Source organism: Pongo pygmaeus, chromosome 5 (assembly GCF_028885625.2).
Source record: "Pongo pygmaeus isolate AG05252 chromosome 5, NHGRI_mPonPyg2-v2.0_pri, whole genome shotgun sequence".
Lineage (NCBI taxonomy): Eukaryota > Metazoa > Chordata > Mammalia > Primates > Hominidae > Pongo > Pongo pygmaeus.
Window position 1 is genome coordinate 52,513,512 of NC_072378.2, and position 23,748 is coordinate 52,537,259.

Below are 23,748 nucleotides of genomic sequence, written 5' to 3' on the forward strand. Positions count from 1 at the left end.
TGAACGAAATTGTTATGCTTTTACAAAACATGTTTCTACATTTATACAGAGTTTCAGATCCATCATCATTCAAAAGGCCAGGCCAAGGCTGACTTTCCCAGTTGTTTTGCAGGTGGTGATCTGAGGATCATCAGTGATAGAAATCAGTAGCAGGAAGTCTCTACAGATGAGCTGTCGTCCATGAGAAGTAAAATCAAATATAAATAGCACAGTAATGGGCCTCATAAAGGCAGGGCACGATTGATGTTTATTCCCCCATTTACCAGAATCAACACCTAGGGATCTTCGACTTCTCCTGAGTCACCCTATTATAATAAAAACATCACTCTGTTCCTCCCACCCAAGAAGGTCCTGTGCAGGCCTAGGGACTTTCTGCTTGGGAGGGCAAAAGACTTTTGGACCATGTTCCAACTTTTATACAGCCCCTCTCAAGTTCTACTGAGCCTTGCTTCTGATTCCCCATGTTTCTACCAAATAAGTAACGTATCATTATCACTTCTAATCCTTCTTCTTTGTGCATTGTATGTATTCTTGAAGATTTACAAACACTACTCTAATTGCATCTGAAAGTTCTTTCTACATTTGTTGGGACCACTAAAATCCTCCACAGTATATGGTGTCACCATTAAGTCTAACTCTGACGGACCACGGCAACCATGTATCTTGGTCTATAAAACTCTAGAAAGAAGACGACTGACCCAGGAATCAAATACCTGGGTTCACAACTGGACCCTGTCATCAGCTATTTGTATGACCTTTTGGCAAGCCTCAGTGCAGGTGGCTGAATGGTGAACCCCCTAAAAGATGGCCTAATGGTCTAATCCCCAGAAAATATGAATGTTAACTTATAAAGCAAAATAATAAACTGCATATGGCAAAAGATGTGGCTAAGGGTCTTGAGAGGAAAAATCTGTCCGAGATTATCCCAGGTGGACCCTAAATACAATTATATAATAGGTACCCTTATAAGAGAGAGTCAGAGAAAATTTTGAGACAGAAGAGGAAGAAGCAACGTGACCACAGAGGAGGTGGTTGGCGTGATATGGCCACAGCCAAGACATGCTAGCCATGACCAGAAGCCAGAAGAGGTAGGAGCAAATACTTCACAGGAGTGTGGCCCTGCCGACAACTTGATTTTGGACTTCTGGCCCCAGAGCTGGGAGAGAATCATTTTTTGCTGTTTGAAGCCACCAAGTTTGTGGTTAACTTCTTACAACAGTCCCAGGAAGCTGATCCACTCAGTTTCCACATCTATACATCTTCCACATCTACAAAATGTAAAGGTTGGGTAGCATTAACAATAAGTCCCTTTCCAAATCTTTCATTTTAAGAATGTCACTTTCAGACACTGGAAAATAAACAAAATAGCTTTAATATTATCACCTGTCTGACAACCTCCCAGGACGTTGTTCCCTTGGGAATGTGAATGAGAATATGTGAGACTTGTTGCACCCCCAATCGCCCCTTTACCAGAAATCACTGTATTAGGAAGCTGGATGCGAAAGTGTCCTCCTAGAGGTGGACTTGTCCACTGTCGTCTCTGTGTTGTCACCAGGACCAGTCCAGATCCCTCTTCTGTTCCTTCAGTGGGCACAGAGCTGTGGCACATCAGAAACAAAGCATTAACGTCTGGGTTGGGGTGTGCACCTAGGAGGACCTTGTCTGAAGGGTGTCCTGTCTTGCTTAAGCTGTAGCCTTCCAGAAAGAGCTAAGGGACCTGAGGAAACTCAGAAAGGGAGTTTTCAGGACCACTTGACGTGAGAATCATTTTAGAGTAACTTAATTCGCCTCTATCATTTCAGAGTGAAAAATGTTGGCATTTAGAGCCTACCGATATGGTGGGCTTCCTCTTTGCCACTGAAGATGTCTCAACCCTTCATTTTCAGTTGATGGTTTTATTGCTTTTCCTGCCCAGAGGACCATGGAACAAACATTTAGTCAAGGAAAGTAAAGCACGGGTTCAAACTTTCTGCACCTGCCTTTAATACGCCATTGCAGCATGCTGTAAGTACGAGAACTCATTTTGGAACATAGTAGAAAAAGATGACAGAAAGAAACCTATACAGTTACGCATCACTTGACAGTGAGGATACATTTTAAGAAATGCATCCTTAGACAGTCTCATCATTGTGCAACCATCATACAGTTTACTTACACAAACCTAGATGGTACAGCCTACCACACACCTAGGCTATATAGTATAGCCTGTTGCTCCTAGGCTAAAAGCCTGCTGCTGCACTGAATACTGTAGGCAATTGTAACACAATGCTACGTATTTGTGTATCCAAACATATCTAAACAGAGAAAAGGTACGGTAAAAATATGGTAGTATAATCTTATAGGACCACCATCATATATTTGGTCCATCACTCATAGATACATTGTTATGTGGCGCATGACTATGTATTTAGATATATATGTGTATACATATACAGTGTGACTATATATATATATATACACACACATATCCCTACACACCCGTATACATATACATACATCAAAGGCAGAGCACTCAATTCTTCCCATTCTACTGGGGTTTAGGTGAAAAATTAAAAGAACAAATTAGAATATACATGTGTTCCAGAAGCTTAGAAGAAGTCTGATCCTTAGTTACTGCTTTGTAAACTGTGGCTAGAAATGGTTATTATGAAGCAATGCTTATGGGGCTCTAGTGCCATCTGTTGGTGAGTTCTTAGAAATAGCTAGTTTTCTTCTCTAGACATTTCACTTCAAAGGATTTCAACAAGATTAATACATGAGGAATGCAATGAAAGGAACAACAACAAAACAAAACAGTGGTGATGTGAACCTCTGAACAGCACAAAATGCCACTATTTTTAAACTAACTGACTTGGAATTAGTTCTCAAAACATAGTCCCCAGACCAGCAGAACCAGCATCACCAAGGAACTTATTAAAAATGCAAATTGTCAGGTTTTTCCCCAAACCTACTGAATTAGAAACTCTGACAGTAGGCCCAGTAATTTTAACACTACTTCCAGGTGAATCTGGTGCTGCATTCTCAAGATTGAGAACATTGCTTTAAGCAACAAGACAGGTAGCTTTTCCTGAAAAAAGTCTCACCTGTGTCCCCCAAGGCCAACAAGCATTCTTAGAAGAAGGGACAGGTGTACAAAAGCCACTCCTTACCGTGCAGTGATAAGCGGGAGCTCCGTGCCACACCCCGCCAGCCAGGAGGTGACACTGTAGACTGGAGGGGATCCCACCACAGAGACTGATTCCACCAGATTCCCCCCTGGGCGAGCCGTTCCAGAATCAGCTTGAGAAACTAGAGACCAGTGATCTAATTACTATCAAGTGACTCAAGATGGGAGACTTGCTGTGTGGAAAATTCCAATTGGAAATGTGAGTTACTCAGATCTCAGCACACACCTAAAGCATAGATTCCTACTTATCTGCTGCCATAAAGAACACATGGAGAGGAGGCAGGAGGATAAGCCATTCAGTTTAGTACAAAAAGGAAAGTGCAAGGTCCTGATTTAAGGAGATGAAGATTGATTCCATAGAAAAGTTCAATAACCCCGCAGCCAGTAAAATGTCACTCCCTATGCTCTTGGAGGCACTCCTACACAGTTAAGCTATTGCAGTGTAGCCTGCCACCCTTTCCTCCTTTCCTTCCCACAGCCCCTGGCAACTCTGGGGATGTTTAGCTGATCCTCTTAGGAGCACTAAACTCAGAGGCACACACAGGGGCACTTGGGTGTTTATCCACAGTGTGGAGCCAGCACGTGTGCAGAAAGAGTGCAAGCTTTAAGAGAGACCACTGGTCAAATCCTGATTTTTTTCACTTCTATTGGATTCCATCTCAGCTAATCCACACACACTCCATAAGACTCAGTTTTCTTATGTGTAAAGTGGGGATTATGACATGCATGATTGATAGCAATCAACCTGACAAGGAGAGTTTAGTAAGATTTAAGATTTAAAATGATCAGCACAATATCAATATCCTTTTAGCTTCTTCCCCAAGATTGGTTACAATGGAGACTTTAAAGAGTTTAAGGGCAACACCTTTGTCTAATTCATCTTCTCATGCTTGATGCTTAGCACATGCTAGGCATAGAGTAGGTGGTCATTAAATGATTACTTGCTCAGCTGGGTAGATCAGTTCGCGGGTCAGTGATCACTAGATTCCGATCTCCACAGCCCCGCTGTGTGAATTGGGGCAAAATACTCAACTCCTTTTAGCCTTGGTTTCCCCATCCATAGGTGGGGATAATAGGACCAACTCATGGGCTTCTGATAACTAAATGAGAAATAAATGGAAGCTACCACTATCCAGTGGTAGTGGGAGATACAAAGAAGTTTCATAGAGGACATTAGTCGGGGTAATATCATCAAATATAAAATTGAGATCAGATAAATGATATACAATTAATTATGAATATTGAGCCCAATTGTGTAGTTTATGTTGCCATTAAATAATTCTGAAAACAAAGCCATTGCCAGCAGGGTTAATGTGATAAAGTGGGAGGCAGACCATTTCATGTATGCTACCCCCATCTTCCCTCTTGTCTCCGCCCTCTCCCTTCCTGCTCCCACCTCACCTCACCCCTGGATGATTCCAGATACACAGAGAATTTGGTGGCAAAGAGGTGAGGGCAGTAAGAAAAAGTTCTGAATCTTTGGCTTCAAGTGTTTGGAGAGGCAGAATGGCATTAAAGGGAGAGAAAAGAAAACTGAACAGCACCTATTATCCAGTCCTGAGTTTTCCAACTAGTGGACTCCAGTGTATGAAATATTGATTCCCTCAGCCTTCTGGAAATTGAGGCAGCACTTGAGGTCACCAAAGACCCCCAGCCAGTTGTCTTGGGCACCAAAAAATTCAGGCAGTCACCCAGCACATCGTTTGAGTAGTGTCATTTTCTAAGTGTGCCAGAGCACAAACAGGTTTGGAACAATAAGCAATGACCCAGATGTCCCCAAAACACTTAAACTATGGAAACAGAGGAGAGATGGGATTTTGATGAGAATCGAAGATGATGTAATTTCAAGGCTGATAAAGAGTCCTCTTGCCACCCAGCCCCAAGTTCCCCTGCCTTCAGTACTGCAATGTTTAGGCAAAAGACTGAAAAGTTGTACATTTTCTAAATCAAAATGTAAATGAAGGTATCATCTTTTTCTTCTTGGAGAGGGAAATAAACTATAAAAACTAGGCTAGCTGAGCCCCAAAGCCACAAGGGATTTGACAGAGGAGGAAACATGAGCAAAAGTTGGAAGCCTGAAGACACTGAGGGCAAACTGCACCATTCTGCCTTGGCTGTGGGAGCACATCACACACGGACACCTCAGCAGGGCCCCGGAGGAGGACTTTGTCCCTAAGACTAGCGGGCAAGAGCCAGGTGAGACCACTGTGCCCAAGAGTGGTCAAGGGAGACTTTGGGAAGGAAAAGCCAGGCCTGATCTCTAAATAATGAGTAGGAAGAGTCTGGAGAGACAGAAAGGACAAGGGCCTTCTCTCTGAAGAAGATGATTACCTTCTAACTCTCACTGCAACTGTCTTGAAGGTTGTAAATCAGACTCTTGGCCCATTTACGAGACAGACACTGCTGTGTTCCTTCCAGCACCTGGTATGACATAATAACTCATGGAAAGGCGGAGAAATCCTGCTAGTCTAATGATAATAATAATAATAACAATAATTGCTTATATTTATTAGGCACCTTCTATGGACAAGACCAGTAAGGAGTGCTTTACATTAAACTTTAGTTAATCTTCACAGTAATCTAATGAAGTAGGATCCTTATTATACCCATTTTACAGATGAAGAAACCAAGACTTCCCAGCAAGAAAGTGGGAAAACTGGAGTAAGAGTACAGACACCAGAAGCAAGAGAAAATAGTGGGGAAAATAGGAAAGAAAAGGGACTAGAGAGACATAATACCAAAGGCACATAATCCCAGCCCCATCTGTTTTCTAGAGCCAAGGCAGGCAAAAAGGAGGATCACCTGTTCTCTCCTCATTAAAAAAAAAGTAACCCCTAGCAGGAAAGTTTGAGGTAGGCATTTGACAGGCTTGTGAAGGAGAGAGAATTTGATGATTACCTGTTACATTTGTGTCTGCAATAATAATTTCATCCACATAGAACAGGCCCGTCTCCTGGGCCAGAGGGAGAAGGTCGATCTGATGAACCAGCACTGGGGAGTTTGTCGGAGGGGGCTGGAGATCCCCGGAGCAACGCACACAAGTCTCCCAGAGGTCAGTGCAATGGAACTGCCAGCTGAAAAACAGCATGGAGCAGAACTGGGCTCTCAGGGAGCACTTGCAGTCGTCTCTGGTTAGAGCCCTTGTTCCCAACCTGGGGTGCCTGTGAGCTATGCAGCCAGGAGAAAGACCCCATGAACCCCTGCACCCAAGCAGTACTGGGTGCCATGGGTACAAACATCCCACCCAAGATGGGATCTGCTCAGCCTTGGATATAACGCTAGCAGTCACCTTTTAAGTCAATCATTCACCCATGACATGCAATGTCAGCAGCATTTTCAAATTACAGTTTAACTGTGTGTCTTAAGCAAATTATAATGTTAGGCTGTAACCACAGAGAAGATTGATACTTCTGGACATTACCAGTTTCATTTAGGTTTAAGACCATTTACAAGACCCATGAGAATTATGTGGAAAACACTGAATCAAGGGATCAAGACAGCTGAATTTTATTCCAGGGTCACTAGCTGAATGAATTTTGATGAATCACAAATTCTTGGGGCCCCAAATTTCCTCTTTCTGTCATGTCAAAGAATGTTCTCTAAGGTTTCCCCCAACTATGTTGTTCTACGATTCTATTCCTATGAGAAATGTCAGACTCCCCCTAGGGAGTACTATATTCTTAACAACTAACTGCTCTGGCGTCAAATTTTTTGTTAAATAAAATATATTCAAATCCCCAAATTAGTATACGAGGCCCAAATATAAGACCATTGGTGCCTCAGGTGGGTCACTGTCCTGAAGAGAGCAAATCCTCCCAGCTGACTGAATTCCCACCGTGCCTCCCCACCGATTAGCTACCTCTCGGGGCTGGTCCTCGTGAGACTCCAGTCACAGGTGGTATTCTTTACCATGTTTTGAAAGCCGATTGTGAAGGACACAGTCATCTTCAGGATCTTGTTCATGTGGCCTTTGTATGCAAGACACAGCTATGGACACCAAATAAGTCCTTCAGTTTTATTAGTGCAAGAAGCAGTCATTCAAACAATATGTAGTGAGGAGCCCACATCCCTGGAACCCTGCCACAGGCTCTGAGAGAGTCAGCACAGTTCCTGCCCTTCCAGAGCTTACCAGTGTAGCCAGAGAGACAAATAACTTAAATTGTTATTTCCCTACCTAAATAAAGCTGAGGAAAAATACAATAAATACTTTTTCTGAGACCAAAAAAAAGTCATTAAACAGAGTTTTTAAATGCTTAGCACTGTACTTGGCAGTGAGGATTTTAGAGTATCTCACTTAAGAAAACCCCTGTTCTAACCCAATTACCCGTGCAACCTCAAGCAAGTAACTCAACCTCTCTGAGCCTCAGTTCCTAAACTCTAACTCCCCAGCATCCTTGGTTTCTAACTCAGTTAGAGGCAAAGCTGTTGCCACAAGAAGACTTTAGAGCAGGAGTTTTCAGCCTCAGCACTATCAATATTTTAGGGGCTGGACAATTCTTTGTCATAGGGGCTGTTCTGTGCATTATAGGATGTTCAGCAGCTTCCCTTGCCTCCACCCACCAGATGCCAATAGCACTTCCCCAGTTGCGACAACGAAAACTGTCTCCATACATTGCCAACTCTTCCCTGGGGGGCAAAATCACCTCCATTGGGCGCCCCTGCAGAAGAGATGAGGCTGAAGAAGGGAGGAGCTCAAGCCTGAACCATTTAGCCCCAGCTCCCACAGCAGCCCAACTAGGAAAAGACTAGAAACTACTGCCATGAGCTCCACCACTCCAGCAAAACTCACTCTGGTTCCCAAAGGGCAAATCAGCTGCACTTCTTTTACAAGGGTGGGGGAGCTATCGAAGCAAAGGATGTTAGAGATGTTTGCGAAATGCATCAGACAATTCAATCCATCAATAATGACAACAACTAGAGTAACAATAATTAGCCTTCATTGGATCCTAACTGTGCAGGCACTTTACTAGATTATCTCATTTAATCTATACCACAGTCCTGAGAGATAGACCACATTACTGTCCATTTTACAGATAAGTAAATGAAGGCATACTGTACTTAAGACAGACATGGAAGGCACATTGGGTGAGGAATCAGGATTTAAAACCAGATAGTCCAATGACACAGTCTGTACTCTTAGACATCAAAGAAAATATTGTAGCAAATAAAAACTTTCACAAGTCTCACAGCTAATACAAAGGCATTTCCAGGTAACAACACACAAGTGGGGGCCAGTGGTGTCCATTCATACCTGAAACAGCAGTCGAGAGACCTAAAACCTCAGCCTGAAACACCTTGGGCAGATCACAGCAATCACTCCTTTGTGCTTCTGAGTTTTCAGTCTCAAATCCAGAGAGCAATACCAATACCTACCCACCTGACCCGGAAGCACAAAGACTGCTACTCACGTGTGTATACTGATCTAGCCGATAGCCCTTCTGGGCAGCCGGGGGAGTTAGGACAAGGTGTCGAGGCTGACAGAGGCTGAACCTGCCACAGAAGGGCTCCGTCCCACTGGTGAGGTCCCCATCAGAGTTGGAAACTTCTGGGCCTGGATGCAGTTAGATAAAATAGAAACGTAGGCATAGATGTTAAACAAGACAGAGCTTCTCGACATGTGTGCATGAGGATTTTAGAGTATCTCACTTAAGAAAACGCCTGTTCTAACCCAATTACCCATGCAACCTTGAGAAAGTAACTCAACCTCTCTGAGCCTCAGTTCCTCAACTCTAACTCCCCAGCATCCTTGGTTTCTAACTCAGGGACTAAGTTGTTGGCACAAGAAGACTTTAGAGCAGGAGTTTTCAACCTCAGCACTATTAATATTTTAGGGGCTGGATAATTCTTTGTTGTAGGGGCTGTCCTGTTCACCATGATATGGGCCCCTCAGCCCTGGGAGAGATGGCCACAGCATGAGTGGTCAGCACCCCTGGCTTGAAGGCTCCACCTATAAGAAACTCATTCTGTGTTCCCTGGAGCCTTGAAAATCCTTTAGCATTTTCTCTGTGTAGCAGGATACGAAAAACTATTGAGAAGCAAAAAGACAAGGAATATCAAGATGGAAGAGGTGTTCAAAAATAACAAGAATTTAGTTCACCTTAGTAGTAGTTTTAAAAACAGACCCTCACATTTCAAGAATTTCTTAAGACTACTTTCGTAAGTAGTAATTCCTTTAGATGTAATTTGAAGAAGATTAGTATGGTTTTGGCTATGTTTGCATGTTTCTCATCTATGTCTTTGACCTTTTCCCACCATGTGGCATGGGGAGTATAGGAGGGTGCTGCACTCTACCTAACAGCCCTGGAGGAATGCCTTTCCTTTCTATTGACACCCACCGAGCATCACCCTCCCAAGCACCGTGCAGTGCCAGTCCCTCAGCCACTCAGTGTCCAAATCCAGGTTTCATATTTTTTTTACTCTGTTATCACCTTGGAGAGGAAATGGGGATTGTTCTCGTTTTACAGAAAGAAAGAAGAACATGATGAAAAAGACAATCAGAATGAAGCCAGGGACAGCACCTTGTTCAAATCCAAGCCGCAGAAGGATGTTAGCCCAAAGGGGTTCCAGTTTGCATTTTACTGCAAGTAACTCCTCAATGTTTGTTTGAATCTATTGCAAAGGAAAAAAATGCCAGGAATTTATATCAAGAGCATAAAGACCACCCCCAGTTCTCCCACCCCCATCCCTCATTTTTTGAAGAAGTCTCCCACCAGATGGGCTGTGGCATTTGCAGGGATTGGCTGACTAGAGACATTGTCCCAAGTAAGAAAGAAGTTTCCTCTGCCTGACACATTCAGCACCTAAAAAAGTCAAGAGAGACAAGACTAAATGATGGTGCTAATTAAGCAGAGAGACAATCTAAGAACATAGGACATTCCTCCTCAGCTTGCTATTTCCTTTTTATTATAATTTTAACTTTTCAATGCTTTAAAATTCAGAAATCTCTGAGGAACACAGCGTCATTGCCTAATGAGAACTTTTGTTGGAATAACAGAGATGTCAGTCTCCCTATTTATCTGTGACCCTTGATTGAGGGTATGAGATGTAACAGTTGCCATTGAATGCTGCACTTCCAGCCCCTCTCACCAATTGCTTTCTTTTTTTTTTTTTATTTTATTTTATTTTATTTTTTATTATTATTTTTATTATTATTATTATTATTATTATACTTTAGGCTCTATGGTACATGTGCGCAACGTGCAGGTAAGTTACATATGTATACATGTGCCATGCTGGTGCGCTGCACCCACCAACTCGTCATCTAGCATTAGGTATATCTCCCAATGCTATCCCTCCCCCCTCCCCCCACCCCACAACAGTCCCCAAAGTGTGATGTTCCCCTTCCTGTGTCCATATGTTCTCATTGTTCAATTCCCACCTATGAGTGAGAATATGCGGTGTTTGGTTTTTTGTTCTTGCGATAGTTTACTGAGAATGATGATTTCCAATTTCATCCATGTCCCTACAAAGGACGTGAACTCATCATTTTTTATGGCTGCATAGTATTCCATGGTGTATATGTGCCACATTTTCTTAATCCAGTCTATCATTGTTGGACATTTGGGTTGGTTCCAAGTCTTTGCTATTGTGAATAATGCCGCAATAAACATACGTGTGCATGTGTCTTTATAGCAGCATGATTTATAGTCCTTTGGGTATATACCCAGTAATGGGATGGCTGGGTCAAATGGAATTTCTAGTTCTAGATCCCTGAGGAATCGCCACACTGACTTCCACAAGGGTTGAACTAGTTTACAGTCCCACCAACAGTGTAAAAGTGTTCCTATTTCTCCACATCCTCTCCAGCACCTGTTGTTTCCTGACTTTTTAATGATTGCCATTCTAACTGGTGTGAGATGGTATCTCATTGTGGTTTTGATTTGCATTTCTCTGATGGCCAGTGATGGTGAGCATTTTTTCATGTGTTTTTTGGCTGCATAAATGTCTTCTTTTGAGAAGTGTCTGTTCATGTCCTTCGCCCACTTTTTGATGGGGTTGTTTGTTTTTTTCTTGTAAATTTGTTGGAGTTCATTGTAGATTCTGGATATTAGCCCTTTGTCAGATGAGTAGGTTGCGAAAATGTTCTCCCATTTTGTAGGTTGCCTGTTCACTCTGATGGTAGTTTCCTTTGCTGTGCAGAAGCTCTTGAGTTTAATTAGATCCCATTTGTCAATTTTGGCTTTTGTTGCCATTGCTTTTGGAGTTTTAGACATGAAGTCCTTGCCCATGCCTATGTCCTGAATAGTATTGCCTAGGTTTTCTTCTAGGGTTTTTATGGTTTTAGGTCTAACATGCAAGTCTTTAATCCATCTTGAATTAATTTTTGTATAAGGTGTAAGGAAGGGATCCAGTTTCAGCTTTCTCCATATGGCTAGCCAGTTTTCCCAGCACCATTTATTAAATAGGGAATCCTTTCCCCATTTCTTGTTTTTGTCAGGTTTGTCAAAGATCAGATAGTTGTAGATATGTGGCGTTATTTCTGAGGGCTCTGTTCTGTTCCATCGATCTATATCTCTGTTTTGGTACCAGTACCATGCTGTTTTGGTTACTGTAGCCTTGTAGTATAGTTTGAAGTCAGGTAGCGTGATGCCTCCAGCTTTGTTCTTTTGGCTTAGGATTGACTTGGCGATGCGGGCTCTTTTTTGGTTCCATATGAACTTTAAAGTAGTTTTTTCCAATTCTGTGAAGAAAGTCATTGGTAGCTTGATGGGGATGGCATTGAATCTGTAAATTACCTTGGGAAGGATGGCCATTTTCATGATATTGATTCTTCCTACCCATGAGCATGGAATGTTCTTCCATTTGTTTGTATCCTCTTTTATTTCCTTGAGCAGTGGTTTGTAGTTCTCCTTGAAGAGGTCCTTCACATCCCTTGTAAGTTGGATTCCTAGGTATTTTATTCTCTTTGAAGCAATTCACCAATTGCTTTCTCCCAAGGGTAGCTCGGCAGGCAGAAGCAGCTCCATGGCATGCACCCTCTCTTGGAGGCTTATGCAGTCTCTGCTTTGCTTCCAACACATCAACACATTCCCTGTAGGGCACATTATACTTTTGCTACTGAGTAAGTTCTATGCAGCCTTTTTTTTTTTTTTAGATGGAGTCTCACTCTGTCACCAGGCTGGAATGCTGTGGCATGATGTCGGCTCACTGCAACCTCCGACTCCCTGATTCAAGCAATTCTCCTGCCTCAGCCTCCCAATTAGCTGTGATTACAGGCACATGCCACCATGCCCAGCTAATTTTTGTATTTTTAGTAGAGACGGGGTTTCATCATGTTGGCCAGGATGGTCTCGATCACTTGACCTTGTGATCAGCCCGCCTTGGCCTCCCAAAGTGCTGGGATTACATGCGTGAGCCACCATACCCGGCCAGCTTTTAATCTCTTAAATCACTTGTTACTTTCTACTTTGTTCTGTGGTTATTTGTGCACATGTTTTACTATTAGACTATAAGCTTTAGAGGGCAGAGTTCATATTGATTTGTCTTTGTACACCAAAAAGTGAACAACAAAAACTATAATACATAAAAACTCTTCAATGAAAATATGGGGCCCAGCTGAGAGACCCAAAGGACATGACCTTTTCAAAGTAGACTTAGAAAACACAGCCTATAGGGAAATAGGACCTCAATCAGTCAAAAATTATGGAATTTAATGTGTATATGCTCACATGCATGCATGCACACATGTCAGGCGTGTGTTTAGAGGACCTTGTCTCTTTTCTGGGAAATAAGTTTCTGAAAGAAGACTTACTTGGAACTTAAATTCCTAAAACTAACTCAATGAGTAAGATAATCTCAGGAATAAGACATCACATTTTTGTAAACATCTTCACAATGCTGTTAAAGAGATATCCTATTTCTTTGACAGCAATGACCCCTCAGGTCGCCAGGCTCCCAGTCAGTGCTCCTGCTACATGGGACTTTATTCCTTCCAGAATTCAGCTCCGTGGGACTGGGAAGAGACACAGACCTGTACTTCTGGAAGCCTCTGGGCTTGGACTCGGATCTGGTGCTTCTCCCGTAGGTAAGTGGTGACCACATCAGGATTCAGCCAGGTGTTGTGAATCTGGACACCAATCCTCATCCCCCTGCTTGGGGCTATCCCATGATGCTCTGCTTCCAGGTAGTACTTGGCTCCACCCAACAGCTCCAACTTGGGAGTCTTCTGCTGCCAGGTCCCTTCATCCCTATTCTGCTCCCAGGAGTCAAACCAGTCAGCAGTGCCAACACTGATGGAGGCCACTTTCACCTATGCCCAAATAAGCATATCATGATCAATACTACGAAGCTTCCAGGCATCTCTTTCTCAAACACTAAGTGTCTGAACTGCTACTATCAAGAGAGTTTTGAACTGGTCTGCCTTTTAACATATTAACCCAGTTACCTCGGCCCTGTGGTTATTTATGCTTCTCCAGCTCTCTATCTATCTATCTATCTATCTATCTATCTATCTATCTATCTATCTATCTCTTTCAATCGAGTAGTACTCAAATGAGAATAGATGGGCCATGTTCAGAGAAGAAACAACCAACCTAAACCCTAGGATTACATGACACTATGGAGAAGGTAGTATTAAGCCCTTCAGAGACCTGGAATGACTTGATCACATCATAATCTATGACATTTCTCCAATAAACTAGCAAATCAATTTCAGACAAACATAGTAATAATTTGAAGAAAATATTGTGATTCTTTGTCAATAGCATAAGTGCATTTTGGCTGCTGTTAAAGGCATCTCTTCTTATCCTTCAATGTTGATGAGGAATTCCTACATATAGCTGCCTACATCTCCACCCAAAATTAGTAGAAAAGGCACAAATTTTTGGAGTCAGGTAAATTTGGGGTTGAATCCTGAATGTGCCTTTTGCTATCCAAGTGGATTGGGAACACAATCTTTCTTTTTTTCTTTTTCTTTTCTTTTTTTTTTTTTTTTTTTTTTTTGAGACAAGTTCTCACTCTGTTGCCCAGACTGGAGTGCAGTGGCAGCCACGACTGCCCAAGGCTCAGATGATCCTCCTGCCTCAGCCCCTCAAGTAGCTGGGACTACAGGCATGCGCCACCATGCCTGGCTAATTTTTGTATTTTTAATAGAGACAGGGTTTTATCATGTTGCCCAGGCTGGTCTCAAACTCCTGGGCTCAAGTGATCTGCCTACCTCAGCCTCCCAAAGCACTAGGATTACAGGCATGAGCCACCACACCTGGCCCACACAATCTTTCTAAGCCTCAATTTCTTCATGTGGAAAAGATACATACATATATCTTTATGTATATATGTGTATATACACACAAATACATACATAATATATATGCATATATACATACATACATACATTTTGCAGAGATGCAGTGAAAACTAGAGACAAGGTCTATAAAAGATGTAGCATAATATTTGGCTTACAGTAAATGCTCAATAAATAGTAGGTTCACATTCAAACAAGTTCTTTTTCAACAATTAAAGTTCCTGATCATCTAATGGCATGTTAAACTATCTGTAAAACATGAGAGCCTTAACTTTGATTCTTTCTTTCTTCATGGGTATAGGACTGGCAACAGAGAAAAGGAAAATGAGAAGACAGTGAATACCTTAGTCCTTGGTTCCTCTGACCAACTGAAATGCAAGGAAGCTTGGCTGTCTGCCTGAATCCAGAAAGTGTAATTATTTGTCTCTGGAGCCACAAAGAACCCACTAAGCCGTGCTCTGTAAAGCGGAAGAATATAGAGTCAAGCAAGAGTAACCAAGGCCTGAATCACTGAACCAACAAATGACTGCCCTTGTACTTTGTCTTCTTTTATGGTAATGAAGAAGAACAACCTGATTCTTATGCCACACAATTGTCCAGAATATTCTAGAAAGAGATATAGCACCTGACTAGTCTCAGTAGCCCAATACATCGCTACACTGGACACAAATCTCCTTGCTGTTGTGTCATGTTTGGGAAAGTTGTAGCCACAGCGCACAGCTATACGGAGGCTTAGCTGATAAAATCACCTAACACAGCTATTGCAGGCCCTGGATCATGGTAGAAGCTCAATCTATAGTAAATACTATTCTTATTATTAGAAATAAAGACAGATTGCTTATCAGAATTTGCTCTGAGCTTACCAGCTACCTCAACAACTGCAGACAGCATTTTTCTAATTAAAAATATTATGATCCACAGATAAGCGTCAATTCAAAATGTCAACAATTTCAAATTAAAACCCATCAAATGCAACTTTGAAGAAGATTACAGGCAATTTCATAAAACATTTTTTAAAAGATAATATTTTTAGTATTTAAATTCCAGCAACCTAATATTATAGGCAGATATAGTTAAAGAACTGATTAGACAGTGTAAATAAATACCAAGAATATTTTCTGATAATGCTATTTTCTTAAATCTTCAGATGATCAATATAAAGATGTTTTTAAATTTTGCTTTAATGTACATACATTATCTTTATTTTTGAGATAATTTTATACCTAAAAATAGCTTCAAAAATAACTATTTTAAAGGTCCACAATATAATTACATTAACTTACCATTAAATACATATTTTAATTTTTTAATTTAAAATTTTTAGATTTTAAAGAGATTAATGAGAGAAGGAATGGAAAATTAGTCACTACCTGGCTTGTGGTTCCTCAAAATGGCAGTTAAAGGGACATACCTTGCAAGACCTACTATAGAAGTCAAAATGTTCTTTTGCCTTTTGGGGTAGGCTGACTCATTCCTCAACATTCCCAAATACACCAAATGTAGCTGAAAGATTTTCCTTTGAACATTACTAAATGGTCATTAACAACTATGATAAAGATGAATTATTAGGTGCTACAATGGACCACAAATTAATTGCCACATTTTTGTTTATTTGTTTCTTTGTTTAAAGACAGAGTCTCACTCTGTTGCCCAGGCTGGAGTGCAGTGGTGTGATCATGGCTCACTGCAGCCCCTAACTCCTGAGCTCAAACAATTCTCCACTTCAGCCTCTCAAGTAGCTACAGGTGCACACCACCACACCCGGCTAATTTTTTAGTTTTTACTTTTTAGAGACAGGGCCTAGTCCCAAACTCCTAGACTCAGGCAATCCTCCTGCCTCAGCCTCCCAGGTAGATGGGATTACAGGCTCAAGCCATAGCATCCAGCCTTAACTGCCACTTTAAAACCATAAACTCATGGTTAAGTACCTAGTAAGTAAGGCTTCAGGAGACATTTTCCTGCTCAAAGATTACCAACCCTACCTGGCTCATTAAATGACTAAAAATTCTCTAAGCTTTTCATTACACAATTGAGTTGAAATCTATTAGATTGGCGCAAAAGTAATTGCAGTTTTTGCCATTACTTTCAATGGTAAAAACCACAATTACTTTTGCACCAACCTAATAAAATGGTAAAATATTTGGAGGAGGTCACAAACTGTCTGAAATTCACACTCATGAGTCACAGCCATCCTCTCTAAGAAGGATTTCAAAGGGAAAAGAGATCTGTCATTCAGTAAAGGATCCAGGATCCATCCTTCAACATATACACTGAGAACACACTAAGGAAACAGTGTGTCTAAGCAATTTTCAAGCTTTTACATTTTTAAGCTTACTTTAGAATACTAGAAATTTTGGCTACATCCTTGAAGGGACTAAAAAGACTAAAGGAATTACACACCATTAAACAGGAAAATTAGAATCATGATGCCATCACTACTACTGAAAACAATGTCTCACAGAACCCGCAAGAGCTTCCCCTGCTATACAAGGGCCATCGGGTTGACCTTCAGCACTGGAAGGTTGTTCCTACAGTATGCTGCCTAGACTTTGCTCCCTCATGTACCCAAAGGGCAAATTCTTGGGTCTTTCTTTGGCATCAACCAGATGTTAGTTTTACCTCTTAACCATGTACCTAAAGCATGTTTTACTCTGCTGTCTTTCAAGTCTCCTGGCCTGCTCAGCTCAACGTTCTAGTTGATAATCATCTCCAAAACAGATTGTAAACTAAGTTGTGGAAAATATAAATTTTACATATTGATCAAAATTTGTCCCTGCACTAGCACGACCAACACTGATTGAGAATACTGTCAAACTCTGTTGTTGTTGAATTGGCTAGTGTTATAAATTCCTGGAAATCTCGATACCTTCCTTATTTGTCTCCTAGCCTCACCTAGGTTAGTAAAGGTGCTTTTGATGTGGGCTCCCACTTTTCCTACAACATACCTGAAAGGTTGTCCTTCCTGTGACCAAAACCCAAATGGAGAACTGGCATTAGGGACAATCTGCCACCTGTACCCTGGGGTGGCTTCAGTCAGTTCCAATCCCTCAACAGCATCTCCAACTTCAAAAAGAAGCCCTCGATTGCCTGTAAGACATGTAGATCGCATAAACATTACAGGGCACACCTTCCCAAATTGGGGAACTACTTTATTTCAAATTACAAGGTGAAAGATGACCCAGGTGCTACCTGTAAAGGTGAGTCAACCTAGAGCCAGATAGAGTAGTTATATGAAAGGTTCTGTAGTCAATATGAAATACAAATGTTCTGGAAAGTAATAAACATTCCATGGGTTAGGAGTTAGCCTTTTTAGCAAGAGCGCCTAGAGAAGAGAATCAAGTCCTGGAGAAAATGTGAATGAGCAAACAGAAGCTGAGGCTGAGTAAAAGGAGGAAAATGTGACTGTGTGCTGGTGACGTGGCTTGGCTTTGTGCTTCCCAAAGCCGGAAGTGGGCTTCCGTATCTTTTAAGGCCCAGTTCTGCTCTGAAATTCAATTCTCTAAAGTCTTTTTTTTCCCATAACATTGGCAATTTGTGGACCTGCACACAGAGCCAAATATGTGGCATGCTGCTATTATGTGACATTTTAAATGATATTGTATTAATTTATATTTTGTATTAAGCAAACCCCGAGGCCAAAGGCACAGGTACAATCAATATTGAATGCTAACTTGGGCTGAGGGTAAAACTCTGGAATCACAGCTAGACGTGTAGCTTTGAGCAAATTCCTTGATGTCCTTGTGTCTTCATTTTCTCATGCATCCAAATGGGACCAATAATAAAATAGCAATAATACACTAGGACCAAGGGGAAATACATGCTCAAAGAGCCTGGAATACAGTAAGTGCTCAATAAAGGTAATTATGGTAATTATTATTTTAAACTAATACTGTTCTTCCTCAACAACTCCTAAAAGGGAGAGGTGGATAAGGAATAAACAGAAAAGTAAGAGCATATTTTGAAAATATTACTTTAAACCAGGGTTTCTCCACTCCAGCACTATTGATATTTTAGGCTGGGTAGCTGTTGTGAGGGGGTGTCCTACGCATTGCAGAATGTCTAGCAGCCTTCCCGGCCTCTGCCCACTAGATGTCAGTATCATCACCATCACCACCACTTCCGGTCTAACAGCCAAACATGTTTCTACACATTGCTACGTGTCCCCCGAGGAGCAACATTGCCCCTAGTTGAGAACAATTGGTTTCCGTAGTAATTCGCCCAGCTTCTGTGGAAGAAACTTCAAAAGCCCTTCATAAAGGACATCACTAACTGTCAAACCAGCTGCATTCAGGAAATTATCCTACCACTACCCAAGTAGCTAACGCAGGAAATACTCAAAAAGGGAGCAGACTCTCTATTTCCTGACAGGAAACACACATTATCTCGATTACTTGTTTCAGCAGTTTTGTTTCCTTGGATGGAAGCTTTCTCTGAGTAAAAACTGCAAATCTGGGAGCTGGAGAATTCTCAAGCCAAAACTTTGCATGCATTTTCACACCTGAATGCCCTTTCTTTAGAAAGGTTTCTTCCCCTGCTGGGCAACTTTCCTTGTAGGTGCTGTGCCTCTAGAGTTGACTCTCACTGCCTGTAGTTTAACCATTAAGTCAGCCCCTTGGGCACAGATGTGCAGCCTGTGGTTCTTGGCTGGGTAACATACCAACTGCCCTTCATCCCTGACTACACTTGAGCCTTCAGTTCTAATGCTCAGCAGAAAAGTGCTCCAGTGTTGTGCTCTTAATTTGCTGCTGTAGGGTGGATGCTTTAAACAGAGAAGGACAGCTGGAAGCTCCCTTGCCTCCTCCATTTCTGCCCACTTCAGGCATAACCTGGTGGCAACATCACAATATATCCCTGTTTCTCAAAGCAGCAGACAGATGTCCACAAGGGAGAAAAATTCATATTTAAATGCATCGCATTGTGCCCTACTCTCCGGCCTTGTCTAATGCTGTTGTTTTGAGCATAGCAGAGCACACTCTAATGCTCCTGTCTTCTCAGCCAGTGGACGTGCAACTGACCCATTGAATGAAGGCGGGCAGTTTGGGGGTTTCCTCCAGTAGCTATAACAATATCTTGAGGGCAGTTCTGCTTTCTAGACCATGGTCTCTTCTGGACTCCACTGGCCATACAGCTGGCTGGGGCTAGAAGTGCAATGTCACTAAGCACCTGAATAAAGCTAAGAGCCTTCCTGAAAGGAGAGCCTTGACAATGGTATCGTGGACCCAGGGCTCACTGAGTAAGCCAGTCAAATAGATAAGAAAGAATTCAAACACTTTTATTTCTACTCACCAGCCCATCATGATTAAAGATATTCAGAGTTTATTGAACAGCCCTGGTGGCTTCCTTACCTGGCTGAGGGGTGGTGAGCCTCACATCTTTTCCTGGAGCCCGAGTGGTGCACTCAATCTTCCTGGGAGACACGTGTCTAATATCACATGGAATGCCTAAAAGGAATTAAAGAAATTTATGTGTGTGTGTGTGTGTGTGTGTGTAGGTATACATATACATGTATAAGTGTGTGGGTATATGTATAATTATATATATATATAGACAGAGAGAGAGAGAGAAAAAGAGAGAGGCAGTGGGGAGATGTGCTGGCAAGACCAGACTGAAGTAGACAGGCTCCTATTCTAAGGCAAAGGGCTGAGTGTGGATGGAATAGCAAAAGTTGTCACCCCAATTGAAGGAGCAAAGAGAGAGCGCAAAGCAGCAGAGCACAGGGCAGCCTGGCGTATTCAGAAGGAAAGCCATGCAATGGAGTGTTCTTCATTGGGGACATACTGAACCACTTAGCTGAGCATGGGAGATAAGTGTGACATGACAGTGTGAGTACACCCTTGGTGTCACCAACTACAGAAGCATCCCACCTACTACAGGACCTGGCAAAACAAAAGGCTCTAGACAGGTCCACAAAAGGGTTTGACAAGGTTGGGGTGTGGGAGACTTCCAGAATAATCTGCATAGCAAATGCCCACCCACTCCTGCTTGTCTATATCAAGATAGCTAACAAGGGGGAGTGAAGAGGGCGGCTGTTTTTAGTAGAAGTAAACCTTTGTCAAGAAGGAGCTGTATTTCTTTCTTTCTCTTCACTCACAAGATAGGAGCACCTGAGGGAATTGCCTATGCATTGTGAGTGTGTCTGCAGGACATTCTGTTCCTGTGACCCATGTACTGTAGGACCGAAATCCCACCTGGTCTCAACCAAACACATGACTTATCAAACATGATAAGTCAAAACGGGCAAAGCTTGCTTCCTCCTGCATCCCTCATGCCATACAGACACATAATCTCCTAGAGCATCTAAAACTATGAACTATTTTCAGCCATTTCAACATAGTTACCTGCAATGGTAACCTGGGCAGAACTGTCAAAAAAGTCTCCTGTAATTGTGATGTCTGTTCTTCCTCCAAGGCTCCCAGTTTCTGGAAACACAGATAATATTTCTGCAAGAGTTAAAAAAAAAAAAAAGTAAGCTTCCAAATATAGACCAGAATATGACCTAGATAATAATATAATAATAGGAGATATTAATAATTTCTTACTTTAACTTTCTAAGTCCAGCAACAGTTGAATTTTTTTCTAGTAATAACTGTTTAAAAATGCACATAATAAGAAAAAGACCAGAAGTATATATTATCGAGGATCAATATTTGAAAGGAAGGGGAAATGTGGAGTCGTTCATGGTATCAGCAAAAGCCCCTAGGTACCATGACATTTTCTCAGAAAATCTGTCTCCTGACCTCAAGGACAGTATTGACAAGTCAGGGAACAGTAAGTTACAACACAAGGAGGAATCAACTTTGGGTACACTGGGAAAGGCTTCAGTTCACCCATATGAATCTGTAATTTGCTCTAAGCAGAAGAATGAATTTCGCTGTCTTTAGGACCCTCCCACTCTTCCCCACACTGAATGCTCCTTTCCCCACATGCACCTCACACCTCATACCCAGTTCTTCCATGCTGCTCCTGATTGTTTAAAATCGCCTACAGTGGCTCAGGCCTGTAATCCCAGAACTTTGGGAGGCCGAAGCAAGTGGCAGGTGGATCACTTGAGGTCAGGAGTTTGAGACCAACCTGACCAATATGGTGAAACCCTGTCTCTATTAAAAATACAAAAATTAGCCGGGTTCCGTGGTGTGCACCTGTAATCCCAGCTGCTTGGGAGGCTGAGACAGGAGAATTGCTTGAACCCAGGAGGCGGAGGTTGCACTGAGCCGAGATGGTGCCACTGCACTCCAGCCTGAGTGACAGAGCAAGACCCTGTCTCAAGAAAAAATAAAATAAAAAATTTAAAAAAAGAAATTACCTACAGTAATATGACACATAGTCCCAAGAATTTAGCTTTATCTCATTCTTTCCTCTCCTATGATCAAGCTTTGACATTTCTAAGATTCATTCCCTCCAGAGAAAAGAGGAGTTGCATTTTGTGTAAACTGAAGGTACAAAAGCTAATGATGAATGGTTACCCCTGAAGAATAGACATTTTAGGAGGTTATTTTATAATGCTTTTTGCCCGTGAGACAAAGCAAAGGAGACATATGGAGGCAAAGTTTGATCCCTTACACTCAGATGCCAAAATTCACCACTAAACCATAATAACCCCCTGCTTTTAACCCACTATTTTATAATTTCTTTTTTTTTTACACTAGCACTGGAATTTTGTATCAGCTTTACATAGAGATTAACACATTCTTTTGTTATGCATTCAAAATTACACAGATCAAAAACAAAACAATTTATGAAGTTCTTAAACTTTTAACATAGTTGTAGATATTTGATAATTTTTTTCAACATTCACAGAGCACCTGTTATATGGTACTAGGGATATAAAGATGAATACAAAACAGTTCCTGTCCTTGAGAAGATCAGCATGGTAAGGCAGGTATGCAAAACTATCATTTAATACCTTGGGACGGAGAAATTAGAGAGTATATGAAAGAACAGAGAAGTTTGGGAGTAGGATGGGAGTATTGAGGTGCAGAAGAAAATGTTTAGAGATGACACTAATCTGAGTCTTAAAGGATGAATTACAAGTGGCCTAGCAAAGAGGAGAAGGAGAGGGCATTTAAAGCAAAAGATAGCCTGAGTGTGGACAGAAGAAATTACACAGTGCATGTTAAGTGTGGCTGGAGTATGAGAGACAGAGAGAGCTGGAGAAACAGACAAGGAGGATGTCAGAAGTTTGGCCCATTTCCAATAGGGGATAGCAAGCCATAAGAGGATGGTGAATAGGAGGGAACCATGCATCAGATATATGCTTGATGTAGAGAAAGCAGGGGAGGGGCTTGAAGGGGCAGAGGGCAAGTCGGGGCCTCTAGAAACCACTGCAGCATGTAACACAAGAGGTGATGGGGTCCAGAAATGGACAGTTGCTGTACAGATACATCATAAATAAGAGATAAAACTGGCAGAAATTGGTGATTGAATGGATATGGAAAGGAGGAGGAAAGAGAAATTTTGGATGAATTCCAAGATTCTTGCTCCTCTACCTCTTTAGACGACTTTTGGAATAAGAAGGATAAGCACCACTTTCTCAATTTTAGAGATGCTTAATTAAGGCTCAAAAAGCTTAAAAGGCTTAACCACACTCAACTAGTGATTGAATGTCAGCCCCTGAGGAGCTCAGCCCAGGGCTCTTCATGGCTGTCTACACCCTCTCTTCCTACAGCCTGCTCTGCTGTGAAGAAGTTCTGGCCTGTGAGTCCTGATCCCAAGAAGACATTGGCCCTGGAAATGTAAAAGAGCTGTGTCATCAGAGATACCTGTCAGCCTATCAATCATTCTAGGGTTTGATAGCGATGGACAGGCTCACAAAAACCTTGGAGTGGAGTGGCAAGAAGAGTGTGCTTCCCACCATATATTGACTATGGACATAAGATTTGGAATTAGAACTACACATTCTAGCACTAAGACCTTTGGCTTTGGACAAGATACTTTGTTTATCCGAGTCTGTTTCCTTATCTTAAAATGGGGCTAATGTTAATCCATCTCACAGTTAAGTGAAATAAATATTGAGATTGTACGTAAGACACTTAACAAGGTCTGACATTCTTCCTGTAGCAGCTATCGTTATCACCATCACCTTGGGCGCTTCTTCAAACTTACCCCAAACAGACTAGTAATACTGTTTAAAGAAAGGAAAAATCAGGGTCAAAATGCAGCTGTTGCAGGATTAGGCTATCTAGAGAGTAAATGACATTTTCTCCATGACCTGTGAATTATCTTGCACTTTTGACAAAGGTAGATTTTGATTGCTTCTGGAATCTGAACCTACCCCACAGACATTTCTTCAGTGACTGTGTGACGGTATTCCATTCTGGAATCTAAGTATTCTTTAGTAGCC

At 41.8% G+C, this 23,748-nt stretch overlaps 1 protein-coding gene across 1 annotated transcript in view; it reads right to left on the reverse strand.

Moving 5' to 3' along the window:
• Positions 1-23,748, reverse strand: part of PKHD1 (PKHD1 ciliary IPT domain containing fibrocystin/polyductin) — a 477,573-nt gene that overhangs the window by 436,309 nt on the left and 17,516 nt on the right. Inside the window, exons 11-22 of the mRNA XM_054492265.2 lie at positions 20,747-20,848; positions 19,754-19,849; positions 17,354-17,495; positions 14,752-14,866; positions 13,137-13,415; positions 9,877-9,966; positions 9,685-9,775; positions 8,575-8,717; positions 7,026-7,153; positions 6,065-6,240; positions 3,150-3,288; positions 1,471-1,598 (exon numbers count right to left, since the gene is read on the reverse strand). Coding sequence (XP_054348240.2) covers positions 1,471-1,598; positions 3,150-3,288; positions 6,065-6,240; positions 7,026-7,153; positions 8,575-8,717; positions 9,685-9,775; positions 9,877-9,966; positions 13,137-13,415; positions 14,752-14,866; positions 17,354-17,495; positions 19,754-19,849; positions 20,747-20,848 — 1,629 coding nt within the window. The remainder of the gene's footprint in view (positions 1-1,470; positions 1,599-3,149; positions 3,289-6,064; positions 6,241-7,025; positions 7,154-8,574; positions 8,718-9,684; positions 9,776-9,876; positions 9,967-13,136; positions 13,416-14,751; positions 14,867-17,353; positions 17,496-19,753; positions 19,850-20,746; positions 20,849-23,748) is intronic.